General features: G+C 47.2%; 1 protein-coding gene across 1 annotated transcript in view; it reads left to right on the top strand.

The window, feature by feature from the left end:
- Nucleotides 1-10,554: 10,554 nt before the first annotated feature.
- LOC137522080 (complement factor H-like) overlaps nucleotides 10,555-15,543 on the top strand; it is a 485,888-nt gene continuing 480,899 nt past the window's right edge. The window contains exon 1 of the mRNA XM_068242107.1: nucleotides 10,555-10,799. Within this exon, the coding sequence (XP_068098208.1) occupies nucleotides 10,721-10,799 (79 nt within the window). The 5' untranslated portion in view covers nucleotides 10,555-10,720. The remainder of the gene's footprint in view (nucleotides 10,800-15,543) is intronic.

Below are 15,543 nucleotides of genomic sequence, written 5' to 3'. Positions count from 1 at the left end.
AAAACGTATCTCGTGTTCCCAGCATAATGCTGGGGATACACGGTACGTTTTGTACCGTGTATCGAGCCGCTCGATAGATTCCGGCGCGTCCTCGCTCGTCCCCACGGGAGCCCGGATCGATTCCCGCTCGTCCCCGCGGGTGGCTTCTTATCTTGCGCTCATTTCTGCTATTGTCCTGCCCGCCGATATCGAGCGCGGAATCGATCCGGCGGGGTATCGGACACGTCGGAAATTATCAATCGAGCCATCAGCGGCTCGATTGATAAAAAAAAAACGCACCGTGTATGCCCAGCATAAGATTTACCTGCCAGATAGATAATTTCCAACATAACCATCTATCTGCCTAGTAATTAAGCATTGTTCTACTCAGCAGGAGATAATGAGAAGACAATGCACCAGAGATAATGACCAGTCTCTACCAGTACTTTACAGAAAATAATCTCATTACAGAAAATCTTGCAGAAAATCGAACAGAAAAATCTAACAGAAAATTGTATGGTGTGTACTAGGCATAAGTGTTTTAAGGCATAAGTGCATTATGCTGGGCATACACGGTCCAATCCGGCGGCTCGATTAGCCGCCAGATCGACTCCCACCGCGTCCCCGTGCGTCCCCGCTCGTCCCCGCCGTGTCCGGATCGATTCCTTATCTTCTGCTCGATTCCCCGCTATTGTCCGCCCGCGGGGTTTGAGCGGGGAATCTATCCAGAGGGTCATCGGACCTGTCGGATATTATCAATCGAGCCATCAGTGGCTCGATTGATAAGGGACAAATGCTCCGTGTATGCCCAGCATTAGAGGCACAAGATCAGCAGGACAGCCAGGCAATTGGCATAGTTTAACCCTGTCCCTGGCAAATTAAAGTTTTGTTGTGCGTGCTGCTGCGCCACATTTTTTCTTCCTCCCCCAGCCTGTTGGAAATTATCTATTGAACCCATCTATCAAGCAGAAAAACGTATGGTGTGTACCAAACAATAGGCAGTACAAGTTTAGTCGGCTGAGACAGCCCAACCCAAAGTTATTTGACACAAGATAACTCAGGTTAAAGGACACCTGAGGCGAAAATAAACTAATGAAATAAACAATTGTATCTATCTACCTTCTCCTAAAAATGACTTTTTAAGATATTCCACAGTTTTATTTTATGTTTTCATCTACTTTTTAAGTTTCAACGGTTTTATTGTTTTTGCTCAATGACACATTCATTGGAGTATGCCAGAGCTAAAATCTATGATTTATTGATCCTTTTTATCTCTTTCCTGCTCTCAGAAGTGTTTTTTCTGCTAGGAAAGTGTTTTATAGTTGGAATTTCTTATCAGTGAGGGTCACACTGTAGTCACTTCCTGTCTGAGTCAGGACTGAGTCAGCCACTTACATACCTTATATTTAACTCTTTCAGGCAGAGAAAGAAAAAAAGGAACACAGCATAGTTATTTGTGTGCTAGGCACTGTACATACCCATGTCTATCTCATCATGTCACATGTCACCTCGGGTATCCTTTAAAAGTAGTGGAAAGATTCGGCCAGATACCTGACTTACTCTGTTCCCAATGGGTTAGATCCTATAGTAATACCTGGTGAATACTCATAGAAAAATACATGGATAAACCATACATTTTATATATATATATATATATATTGAGGGGTCGAGGTAGGCAGTGAAAGGGTTGGGGGGGGGGTAACTATGGGACAATGTGGCGGCTCGGCAGTGTGTTCAGGCTTGGTGTGTGTGTGTTTGGGGGTTGAGAATGGGACTTGATAGACGGATGGACGATGTCTGAATGCTTGTATATGTGCTTTGAAGTGAGATTTATTGATTAAATCTCCTCTCATTTCCCGAGGTAAGCGACTTAAGGATTGTGAAATGGAGTGGGTCAGCCCGGGGAAGGGAGGAATGGGAATTGGATGGGAAAAGGCATCTAAGCACACATAACACATATAAGATTCCATAACAAAAATTATTTAAGTGTTGCTCAAACAATAATGATGACACTACTCAGCGCTGGCATACGGCCACTGAAGGCTGTTAGGCCATTAGCTGACACGCTTCCCGTACTAGGTATGCATCTGAGTTTGAAAAAAAATAAAAATTAAAGATTAACCTCCTTGCCGGTTTTCCCGACCTGAGCTCGGGGTAGAAAAAATAAGCTATTAGCGGTGATCCCGAGCTCAGGTCGGGGTAGGCATTGCAGAGCTTTACTTGTAGTTGTGGAGTCCCGCGCGCGATCTCGCTGCGCAGCGAGACTCCAGCCTCTCTCCCCGGCAGTGTGGGGTTTTTCCCTGGCCGCTGGGATCCCTCATGTCCCCGCTATTCTTCCGGGGACCCGGCAGCCAGTTGCAGCAGCGGAGCCGTGGTGGTGGCAGCAGAGCGGTGGTGGCAGCGTGACGTCATCGGGGGCAGGGCTAATATTGAAAACGAACTTCTCTATATTAGAGAAATATAGAGAAGTTCGTTTATATGTATATTAGCGCCATCTTGTGGGCAAAGAGAAAACTGCAGCACAGAAGCCCAGGAAGGTACATTTTTTTTTATTTTGCTGCAGATCTCCCTGCCAGAATGATTTTTTTCAGGTTTTAGGGTCTGAAAGAGTGAAAAAAAATTGCACCGCTTTTAGACCCTAAAATCTGGAAAGAATCAGACCGCCAAGGAGGTTAAAAGGAAACAAATGTCAGCCTCTATATTCCTCTCATTACAGGGAGACCATCTAAGGTGAAAAGGAAAACTGTCCTGTGGTCTGACCTGATCAATAGTTGAACTTAGTTTAAAGGTGGCCATACACTGGTCGATTTGCCATCAGATCAACCAACAGATAGATCCCTCTCTGATCGAATCTGATCAGAGAGGGATCGTATGGCTACCTTTACTGCAAACAGATTGTGAATCGATTTCACTATGAAACCGATTCACCATCTGTGGACCTGCCGCTGCTACTGTCCCCCCGCATATATTACCTGATCTGGCCGGCGCGAGTCCCCTGGTCTCCGCTGTCTCTTCACGGCTCTGGGCTCCAGGGCTACAGCTTCACTTTACTTCCTGCCGGGGGAAGTTTAAACAGTAGAGGCGCTCTACTTTTTAAACATCCTGTTGGGACAGGAAGTAAGTGAAGCCAGCTGGAGCCAAGCACAGAGAAGACAGCGGAGAGAGCATGCGTCGGTCGTCGGACATTTGAACACCGCTATCGATGCACTTCCGACCCGCCGGCGATCGAGCGAAATCTTCCGCACGGACGGATTGATGGGAACGATCGATTTCGGACGGAAATCGATCGTTCAGTCAGCGTTTGCGCAACGATTTCACAGCAGATTTGATCACAGTGATCTAATCTGCTGTATATCAGTGGGAAAATCATTTAATGTATGGGCCCCTTAAGAAGCCATGCATGCCACATCCTCCAGACTAGAGAGGAGAGGAGCCAGAAGGTTCTTGGAAATCGGGTTGTAGATACTGTAGATCTGTAGATTGAAGTAAATTCATGTTTTTATCTGCGACATTCCAGTTTACCTTTTTCTGTAGGAGATACTTTTTCATCTTCTCCTTTAAATTACTTTTCAGCACTTTTCAGGTGAAAAAGCACCAAAAGAGTAGGTGACAAAGTACTATAAATAAATTATTTTGAGTATTTTGAGGCTTTCTGGTGGCTTAAAAGGAATTTTATTGACAAGGTGTAAATAGTGTAAATTATCAAAATAAAATATTGGTATATATTAATGATATTGTACTACAACTTAACCTAACCCTACTCTCACACAGAACCTTACCTCCTCCGATGCCTAACCCTAAAACCCCCATTATTATTACTAACCTTATAATGTTCAAAATGAAAAATTTCAAACAGATAAATGAATAATTTGTAAATACAAAACATTAAAAATGTCAAAACCTATAAAATTCTAATTTTCAAAAGGATAAAAAATGTAAAAAACTATAACGTTGGAATTTTCAAAATGATAATTATCGTGCACTCAGATTTCAGCTTTGGGCTCCTGATAACCAGTATTTTCATTAGCACCTATGGGGTGCCCAAATTGTCTAATAGCCAAAATTCCTTTGTCAGAAAATGTCACCTAGGAGAAAACTACTCAGGAAAAAAGTTACTTGAATAGGCGCCAATGGGCCTGATTCATCCTTAGCAATGCGCTTAACATTAACTGCGGGTAGCCCTGCTCGAGTGAATTATCGCTAACTCAATACTTCACTTACGGCTGCTACTGTATTAATTTACACAACAACGTAAATTAACACAGTAGCGGCCGCGAGTGAAGTATACGTGGTAGCAATAATTCATTCGAGCAGGGCCACACGCTGTTAATGTTACGCGCATTGCGAAGGAAGCAATGCACGTAACTAAGGCCCGGTTCACGCTTGCGTTTTGTCCAAAATGGTCCGTTGGAACGGATCCGTTCCGGTCCGTTCTGTTCCGTTCCAAAAACATCTGTTTGCAATCAGGATCCATCCGGATTTTCATCCGTTCTGCACGCGTTTGTAATCCGTTTCCGTTTTTTAAAGAGATAAAGTACTGTATAAATACCTGGCGGTCTGGAAGGTCAGGAAAGCGTTGCGGTCATTTTTTGAGAGAGCCTGCTGTGTGGACATCATCCTTGGAGAGAGAGACTGCTGTGTGGACCATGGATCCAGTGATTTTATATAGCTTTTGGATTGGAGTAGCCTCGTTCCTGATATTTACCTACTACTATGTGGGAAGGAAGCGTGCTCCTATGAGGAGATGGTGGGTGCACCCTCTACTATCGAAGAGGCAGAGGAAGGGACAGTTCCAGACCCTGTACCGGGACCTGAGACGACACCCAGACAAGTTCTACAGCTACTGACGGATGTCCGTACTCCTGTAAGTATCCATACCTAAACACCCCCACCACAACCCCTTCCATACCTAAACATTCCCACCCTACCACCATAACACCCCTGCTAAACACACCACCTACACCCTCCACTCAACATCCATACCCCTCTATACACAGCTAAACACACCACCCCCACCCTCCGCACAACACCTTGTCCCACAGCAAACTTTACGAGTTCTTCCTTTCCATCTCCTGTCAGGTTTGATACCCGGTTGAGGAGAGCTGTCCCACCCCAGGAACAACTAATGATCACTCTGAGGTATGTAAAAACATGTTTTTTTTTTATTTTACAAGAAAACTTTTTTAACATGGAAACAGAATATCTTCCAACATGGAAGACAACCAAAATGTTTAGCATTTTTCCAAAAATACAATAAGTCCTCAATCTGGACAGTACCCGTGTGCCCATACTAGACATATGAGGGACAGTAGACCCTGGTATAGACTCCCTTGGGCATGACCTTCAAATCCTGGGATACAGGAAAGTCAACATGACATGACAATGCCTAGGTGTACTTTGGGCCATGCCATGTCATCTTGTAGGTTTCCTGCCTCACAGGTTCTGAAGGCCATGTCCAAGGGAGTGCTAAGCTTGTGTAATGGATTGGTCACATAACTTGGCCCACTGAGGCCAACAAGTGCAAAAAATGGAGGTAACTTGGGTCATTGAGGCCAACTAGTGCAAAACAATATTCAAAAAAGTGCAGTTAACTTGGGCCACTGAGGCCAACTAAAAACAGTCACAAAAGTGGAGTGAACTCAGGCCACTGAGGACAAAGCTAGTAGTGATTTGAGGGACACTAGGCCCTAGATACTATTAAGTGGACAAATGTGGTTAGATAGCCACTTGGACATGGGCCTCTGAACCTGGGATGAAGGAAACAGAACAGTGCAAGACCCGTAAGCCAAGCCCTGTCCATAATGGGTCTCCTTCATCCCAGGTTCTGAGGACCATGTCCAAGGTTGAGGACCAAGAGCCGATTTTGTGCAGAGCTGCAGACAGTGTTGCCAGAAAAGACCACTGAGGACAAAGCTAGTAGTGATTTGAGGGACACTAGGCCCTAGATACTATTAAGTGGACAAATGTGGTTAGATAGCCACTTGGACATGGGCCTCTGAACCTGGGATGAAGGAAACAGGACAGTGCAAGACCCGTAAGCCAAGCCCTGTCCATAATGGGTCTCCTTCATCCCAGGTTCTGAAGACCATGTCCAAGGTTGAGGACCAAGAGCCAAGTTTGTGCAGAGCTGCAGACAGTGTTGCCAGAAAGGACCACTGAGGACAAAGCTAGTAGTGATTTGAGGGACACTAGGCCCTAGATACTATTAAGTGGACAAATGTGGTTAGATAGCCACTTGGACATGGGCCTCTGAACCTGGGATGAAGGAAACAGGACAGTGCAAGACCCGTAAGCCAAGCCCTGTCCATAATGGGTCTCCTTCATCCCAAGTTCTGAGGACCATGTCCAAGGTTGAGGACCAAGAGCCAAGTTTGTGCAGATGCAGCAGACACAGAGCCCAAGACACTAGATACGAAAATGAACAAATGTTTGTAGATATCCTCTTGGACATAGCCCTCTGAACCTGGGATCGAGGAAAAAGGAGATGGCAAGACAAGAGGCCAAGCCAGGTCCTCATACGTTTCCTTAATTCCAGGTTCTGAAGGCTATGTCCAAGGGGAATGACCAAGAGCTACATAGTCATTTACTATTTGGGTTCTGCACCAGTTCCATGGAAAAGAAGGCTAGGTGAAGCTGGGAAATCAGAAGTGTCAGGGGTACTCACACTGGAAGTGCTTGAGCCTACTGTTGTCAACTGTGTGTATATACCTCCTCTGTAACCCTGGTAGCTTTGGGACAATGATGTCCAGGGGACAGTTGTTGTTGCTCTGAACCCAGGCTGTTGACTGAACTGTTGTTCCATGTGCAGTTTCACAGCCTCTAGTAAGCTGGAGTGGCACGCTAGCATGTTGATAGCTGGTACTTTGTCCAAAAATGGAATTAAGGACATTAGGGTATGGTAGCCGAGGTGTGTCTGCTGTCGCATCAGGTCACAATTTTGCTGCTGCATCGGCTGCATCTGCTGCTGCATCTGCTGCTGCATCTGGGACACTTGTTGGTGGTGTTCAAGTCGCAATTGTTCGAACTGGGAACGATATTGCTCATGCAAAAGTTTAAGCTCGTCTTGGTAGTGCCTATGCACAGTCTCTAACTCTCTCTGCAGAGACTCAATATGTGCCCGATACTGCTCCATTAAATGCCCTTTGTCACCATCTGTCAGCTGCTTGGTCAGTATAGTCTCCTGGCTATGCAGAATGCCTGAAACTGCCCCAGACATTTCTGCCTCCGTCTCTCTTCTGGTGGGGACAGGTCCAGGTTTACCCCTGCTTGGTGGTGTGTTGTCCTCAGTTCTGACTCTTCTTTGGGCGGGCATAGTGCGACGGGGCTGTTGCACCGGAATGTCCGCTGTTGGTGCTTCCTCACCTGGCTCACTCAGCCACATCAAGGGCTGGGGTATCCCTGACTTCTTGGTCTGCAGGATCAGGTTGGGAATAGTCCAACATACCACCAACAAACTCATCGCTAGACCTCCTTGAGTCGGAGCAGTCCTGTCTTCTTGTTGTTGGAACGTAGTCGGCATCTGTCACCGGATCGTCGATCGTCTCCTCCACGCTTGTGTCTAGATGCTCATGTGGTTCTTGGTTCTCAAAGTTGTCTTCCGTCCTGTAGATAATACAAAGGAGATGTTAACATCATATATTATGTTGTCAGTCATATCATATACAATGTCGATAAATGGTCAAAGTAGTGGTACTTATTCTCTCGGGTCCACCGAGTGTTGCAGGAAGGACAACTGTCTCGCATAGCAGTACGGTTGCCTTCTGGAGGACCCACTCCCGCTTCTCTGCTCCTTGTTGGTCAGCCTAAGATCTTTGACGTAGACGTCCCGTCCCTGATGCTCCGCTATCGTGTTTTTAATTTTTCCACTGCAAAGACAAAAAAATTTAATTTATTTCTCTCGTAGGTACATCGCGACTGGACAAACTTATGCATCGCTACATGTCACATTCCAGATTGGGAAGAGCACGGTGGCAGGCATTGTTGTTAGGACCTCCAGAATCCTCTGGAGAAGGCTGAGGGCCAGATGTATGCCTGTGCTGGACACCAAGAAATTGGAGGAGATCGCCCAGCTCTTCTTGACCGTGTGCAAGTTTCCGAATTGTGTTGGTGCGCTGGACGGCAAACACATCAGGATTCAAAAACCCTTGAGGAGTGGCAGCCATTACTTCAATTATAAAAAATACTTTAGCATTGTCCTAATTGCTGTGGCGGATGTGGACTGTAAGTTTGTCTACATGGATGTGGGGTCGTATGGTAGTTCCAATGACTCTGGAATATTCCAACGTACGACCCTGTGCCAGCGGATGGAGGAAGGAACACTGCAGCTACCCAGAGACAGACCGTGGCCTGGGAGAAGGGGACCCGCCTACCCCTTTGTATTTGTCGGAGACAAGGCTTTCACCTTGTCCGGCCACGTGATGCGGCCAAACCCAGACAGGGGCCTCAGTGCAAGGCAGACCCACTTCAACGCTCAGCTGAGCCGTGCTCGCAGAATGGTGGAATGCACATTTGGGATCCTGGTGTCGAAATGGAGGATGTTCCACATGCCATTGCTGCTGAAACCGGCCAACGCGGTCGACGTTGTGAAGGCAGCGTGCATCCTCCACAACTTTGTGCGCCAGGAGGAAGTGGACGTTCCAGACCCGCCAAATGCGCTTCCACTGCAGCCAATGAGGAGGTATGCTACAAGGGCCCTGAACAGTCTGCCTCCAAAATAGGGACAGATTGGCAGACTACCTTGTGAACCCTGAGGGACAAGCAATTTTGTAAATATGTATATACTTGGTTTTATTTTATGTATATACTTGGTTTTATTTTTGGTAATTTGTAATGTTCTTTTTAATAAATGTTTGGTTTTTGTTTAAATGAAAAAACAATTGCTTCAATAAGGCAGGTAGGATGCCCATTCGAACTAAAAATCAAAAAGAAAAACCCCCTATAAATATCTCACATGCACCATGTCAACATTAAACAGTATAGATAAAATAAATAATACATAAATAAAAAAAAATATACTGGTTTTTGTTTAAAGTGGACATCCTGTATGTTGTGTGTGTGTGCGCAGAGCATGCGTGTCTAGGCCGCAGGACGATAGCCCTTGCACCTGCGGCCCAGACACACATGCATGATACAAAGGTGGCACTGAACGTGGGAGGGCCACCGGTGGCAGGGACACGGGTGGCAGGGACACGGGTGGGTGGGTGGGCAAGGTGAAACACATCCCAAGAAAACAAAACAGATGCAAAACCACAAGCCCCCCAAAACAGTTGTTGTACACTTACCACTGTTGGCCCGACTCAGGTCGTCAAACCCCTCCACATACTCCTTGGCAATTTGATGCCATAGCTTCCTGCACAGCCGTACATTACTGTGGTCTGGATGCCCCATGTCCCACAGGGCAGGTTTCCCCTGCACCTGGACAATCAGGTCCTCAATGGAGTATTCCCTGAGCTCTGCCATGTTCTCAAACTGGGAGCTGTTCCACTCACACAACGCTGGGCACATGTGTCACTATCCAAGATTGCAGCCTGTACCATTGAAAACACACAGGAAGTGGGATAGAACGTCCGGCTTTTATCAGACAGTGTGTTGTCAGATTTCTATTGGTTGCTGTTATGCTGGGTTTTTTGTCCGGATCCGTTCCGGCGGCGGTGGACGGAGGTACCGGTCAGGAAAAAAGCAGCAGGTTGGAAAATTCCGGACTGCAGGCCGGACCGCAAAACGCATCCGGATCAGGTGGAACAGACGAGTGCATACGGATCCATTGATTAACATTGGACCCTTTCTCATCCGTTCCGTTTCCGTTGTATGTGGTGCGGCTGCGGTCTGCAAAATAACGCCAATGTGAACCGGGCCTTAGGGAAACACTCTTCTTACATGGCAGCAAGCGCTGCTATGTAAGGTGTGCATAGCGCACACTACACAACATTGAGCTGCACTGCTTTAGCTGTGCAGCTTGATGAATCAGGCCCCTCGTATCAAATTGGTGCAGATGCTAAAATCCAGAACTAAATCAACAATTTTTATTGTCCTTTTCAAATGGATGTTAAGCCTCATCTACACGCGTAGATGAGGCTCCGATGTTCCTTATCAATCGAGCCGCTGATGCGGCTCGATTGATAAGATCCGACAGGACGGATCTCCCCACCGCCGATTCCCTGCTCGATCCCCGCGAGGGGACAATGGCAGGGAATCGAGCGGAAGATAAGTGGCGCCGGCGGGGATGAGCGGGGAATCGAATCCGGTGCACGCGCGGCGGGCGGGGACACAGAAGAGGCCATCCGGCGGCTAATCGAGCCATCGGATCGCCGCCTCATCTACTCGTGTAGATGAGGCTTAAAACTTATTTTAGAGTTTTGAAATGTTTTCCACAGGAATCCTGTAAACAAGACAGCTAGGGCATCCCGATAATTGGTAACCAAAGTCTAGTTTGTATAGCAGGTTGTTTGCCTTGTTGTACAAACAAGTGAGATGCAATCTTCAGTGAGACTGGCTTAAATGTCCACAATGTAAAGCTTCTTTATTTGCTTCATGAAAGTAAAGCAATAGAAGGAAAAAAAGTCTCTCCCTCCCCTTGCATTCCTTAATGCAGATTGTGAAATAATTCCAACAAGAGAGAAGTTGATTCAGAGGATTAAAGCAAGGTCAGTCAGTTGTCTAAAACACTCTGGTCATTCTAGTGAGGCTGAGAGAGGAGCTGGGATAGCAGGGGAAACACATGTGCCGCTAGCTGCTCACCAAAATGATGTTACTGGTATATCTGCTTGTGCTTACCGGAGTGCTTTGCTGTACGGCAGCCCCAGCAGCTGACAAACCACAAGGTAAGATGCACTAATATTTGTTTTCTTTATGGTAAACACTTTCTGCTTTTATATGATTTCTTTTTCCAAAAAAAAAAAAAAAAGATAATTTTCAAATGAAAATGTGGAATGAAGAGCATGAAGTCAACCTGTGTGCAAACGTGAGCAGGGCCGGAGCTACCATAGGAAAAAATGGGCAATTGCCCCAGGGCCCCAGAGCCTGTAGGGGCCCCCAAGGTGTCCCCATCTTAACTGTTGCTCCCCAGGGACTCTGCAGAGTCTGTTAAGTTGGGAGGTGATTGGGGGAGGGTCAGCAGCCAGCTCAGGGGCCCAGGAGGGAAATTAGGCTGCAACAAAGGGCCTCTAATGACGCTTTTTGGTCAGAGGGTGTCTGTTGGGGGGCCCCCAGGTTAATTTTGCCATAGGGCCCAATTGTTACATGAACCGGCCCTGAACGTGAGTGTATGAAGAGTTCTTCCCTGCATGTTTCCTCTAGTAAATCACACTCAAGTGCATTATTCCTTCTCACTTCAAAAGAAAAAAAGTCATAGCTAATCATTATATACTTATAATGCACAGTGAATTGGAAAAATATAAAAGTAGATTTAAAGTGTACCAGAGCTGAACTAAATGCAAAAAATCGATACTTACCCTTAGTCCTTCGCCGTCCTCCCACGGTCTGCTATTCAGCTGCGATCAGCCCCAGTAATAGGCTCAGTCGCTTCAGTCCATGTCTTCTGTGCATGAAGACCCAGACTGAACCTGACCGAGCCACCTGATCGTGGCTGAACGGCAGACCGTGGGAGAACGGCGATGGACTCAGACGGGCTTATGCTGCTGGAGGAAGCTGGTAAGTATCAATTTTTGCATTTACTTCAGCTCTGGTTTCCTTTAAAAAGAAGCAGATTAATGCTGGGCATACACGGCCCAGATTCTTCTTATCAATCGTCTTATCAATCGAGTCGCTGATGGCTCGATTGATAATCTCCGACATGTCCGATCACCGCGTGGATCGATTCCCGGCTCGATCCCCGCGGGCAGACAATAGGCAAAAACGAAGCGCTGATAAGCTCTGAGAAGGAAGTGCCCGCGGGGACGAGCGGGAATTGATCCGTGCGCACGCGCGGACGAGCGGTGACGCGCTGGCATCAAGCCGCTGGCTCAATTCCGGCGCATAAACGTGCCGTGTATGCACAGCATAAGACTATATAGGTGACAGGGGAACTTTTGAATCAAATCTGAAGTGGAATGAAATTTTAAAATGAAATACCGTACATAAGCTCTTATCACTAAAGCCAGGGCCGGCACTACCATAATGGCAACCTGGGCAATTGCCCCAGGTCCCCTGAGCGCTGGCAGGATCTTCCAGGTCACCATTGGCTTGTGCATTCCAGAGCCCCTACACAGTTTTTGGCAGCATAGCAATGCACCTGTCCTGACCCCCTGCTCCATTAGTCCATTTCCCCATCTTCATCAGCGCCACAGAATATAATGGCGCTTTATAAATTAATAATAATAATCCCCTCTGGCTTCATTTTCACAGTAGCCTGGTGCATGTAGGTACATAATAACATGTGATGGGTTAATGAGAAGAGGTGCACCTGCAAGCACAGAAACGAGAGTGCACAGACTAATGGAGAACACACCAGCAGTGAGAGGGGAGTTGCTATCCTGGCACAAACCTGCAGGGGCCCTGGGGATCACTTTAAAGTTGAGGGGGGAAGATCTAAGAGGAAGAGGGAGGCCAGCAGCCAGCTTGAGGGCACTGGGGGTAAGTTTGCTCTGGGGGACCCCCAGGCTACTTTTGCCCCTTTTTTGCAGCTTGAACTGGCCCTGGCCGAAGCAGTATATCTGGGCAGGATCATGGCCCAGGAATATTTGGCGCTGCCATAGGTGCCCTTGTTAATTTGCTTAATTACTGACACCAGAGGAAGTGGCTTTGAGTGCTTATACAGCTGCTCACCTGGGAGCAGTACCTTGGCTAGCTGAACTCTGGGCTTTTTAATTATTGGTGGTGGGGGGAAGGGGGGATGATAGATGAGTGTATGGGCACCCTGAGAGTCCATGGCAAATTCTCTGGTAATATTTATTGTGTTGCTATGCTAATATGTTCACTCAAAGCAAACAGCAAACAAGAGATAATAGATGAGAGAAGAACGAAACATTGGATTCCAATGACGTTATCATGGTTTCTGGTGGTTTCCTGGTCGATTCCCAGCAGATCTGATCGCTGGACTATATGTTCCTGAATTGTTGATAAATAAATCAGGGTCTCTTACTGACACCTGATTGTCATCACAGTGATTAAAATCACCAGACTCTAATATCACCATTAAATTATTTGATAGTCCTAAGGATACACTTAGGGACCGTTCTCACTAGCAAACACAAAACGCCAGCAACTAGCGCTAGCATTTTGCGCTGGTGATTTTACAGTGATTAATGCGGTAAAATCACTATACACTCTTGAGATTTTTGAGTGGATATGATTAAGCTTAACGACCAGCTAACGCCCATAGGCGTCGGCAGGTCTTAAGTGGTTTACCATGGAAACGGCTGCTCGATCGAGCGGCCTTTCCATGTCAGTTCATGGAGGGTGTCTCCGTGAACAGCCGGAGAGCCGCCGATCGCGGCTCGCCGGCAAAATGCTCGCCGGCATGCGGGGAAGAAATCCCTGCTGTTTACATCAGCAGCGCAGTAAGGCACATCGGCGATCCCCAGCCTCTGATTGGCCGGGGATCGCCGGCATCTGATAGGGGGAAGCCTATCCTTCAATGTGCAGGACGGAATTCCGTCCTGCGCATTATGTAGAAAGAGGGAGGTAAGGAGCGTGAGGGCGGAAATGGCTGCGGAGGGGGGCTTTAAGGAGCCCCCCCCCCCGCAAAATGCAGATGGCCGGCGGCGATCAGACCCCCCCGGCTAGACATTCCCCTAGTGGGGGAAAAAGGGGGGAAGTCTGGTTGCCCTGGCTTCAAAGTGATCTGTGCTGTGGGCTGGAGAGCCCACGCAGCACAGATCGGACCAGCATAGGCTGGTCCTTAAGAGCACTGTAATTGTGATCATTCTTGAATTGCGATGAAATGCTGCATGCACCACATTTGCAAATCACCGCTAATTGCGAATCGCCGGTGATCACGGCAGTGAGATCACTGCCATTTAGCTAATATTGCACTAGCGTTTTAAAAAACATCTCCCCAGTGTGAATGGGCATTTATGGCAGACCCAGAGATATGTTATTGGATGTTTGTTCTCATTAAATACAAGCCCGAATATAATTAGCTTTGTGTAATTTGTTTAACTAGGTTTAGGTCTTTGGAAATTACATGAGGTTTCCTGTGAAAATATAAAAAATTTTATATGGCTCACAAATGTTCAAACACCTATGTGGTATCGCACCAAAAATTTGGCCCATCTGCCTGCCATGAGCGCAACTATACAGACAAATGCTGGCAGGGCTGGTTTAACCTCCGATGGGGCCCCGGGGCAAAGGTAATTCTGGGGCCCCCATCCTGCAGAAAAATCACAGACACTGGCAAGATGCCGAGACCCCGTCCTCCCTTCCTTTGCGTGCAGAACCCCAACCTCCCTCCTAATTAATACGCGCTAACAAATGTATACTCTAGCGGGGCCCCAGCAGGAGAGCAGCAGTTGTACTTTACCTGTCTTGGCTGCTGTGTTGGAGCCGCTTGCCTGTCTTCATTCTACTTCCTGTACCTGGTGCATCATAATCATTTGTAACATGCGTCGGGTACAGGAAGTAGAATGAAGACAGGCAAGCGGCTCCAGCACAGCAGCCGAGACAGGTAAAGTACAAATGCTGCTCTCGTACTGGGGCCCCGCTAGAGGATACATTTGTTTGCGCGGATTAATTAGGAGGGAGGTTGAGGTTCTGCCTGCGTGGGGAAAGGGGGCGGTAGCGCGACCACAATGTTGAGGCAGGGGGAGGCTGGGGCCCTAGCAGTGTTCGGGGCCCTAGGGCAAATGTCTCCCTGGTCCTAAATGCTGGCCAGCACTGGCCCTGAATGCTGGCCAGCACTGGCCTCGAATGCTGGCCAGCTCATCCCTCTGCCAGCCTTATTAAAGCCTGTGTTACCTGCATTTGTTGCCCTATGAGAAGCCAAGAACAAGCAAAGCACAGATCCAGTAAAAGGAGAACAGGTCTGGGCCGGCATCTGTCGGTAGCTAGTGGCAGTCAAACAGGACAGTTTTTTGTGCACCAAATTGCAATTATCCACCGCTCTCCTGGCCCTGCTTCTGTTTTCTTTGATCACTTCTCTGCATCGCTCCTCCTTTTCCTGTCCTTTTATATCCCTACCATTATCATGGGTGATTTTAACATTCCTGTTGACACCATTAGTTCTGTGGCCACCAAACATGTCCCAATCTCCTCCTATGGTTTGTCTCAGTAGTCCACTGCTTCAACTCATACTTACGGCCATGCTATTGATCTCATATTCACCAGGACCGGATTTGTACCTTTCACCGCCCTAGGCCAAATTTCTCCAACCACCCCTTCAGAGTCTAAATAGACCCTACACATGTATTTTAGCTCTGTATATGATAGACTGCATTACAGAACATGGACTCACAATGTACCAGGCTGTGGTATTTATATCCCCCCCCCTATCCTCCAATCATACTAAGTTAAACATGACTATGGTACATGACTATGTACTCTGTAAAGTGCTGCAGACGATGTCAGTGCTATATAACTACATAATAATAATATGGTAGGACATTAGACTATGACTATGGTAGGATTAGA

This window comes from Hyperolius riggenbachi, chromosome 6 (assembly GCF_040937935.1).
Source record: "Hyperolius riggenbachi isolate aHypRig1 chromosome 6, aHypRig1.pri, whole genome shotgun sequence".
Classification (NCBI taxonomy): Eukaryota; Metazoa; Chordata; class Amphibia; order Anura; family Hyperoliidae; genus Hyperolius; species Hyperolius riggenbachi.
Note: the sequence above shows the minus strand (reverse complement) of the source record. Positions and strands in the feature narration are given on the sequence as shown.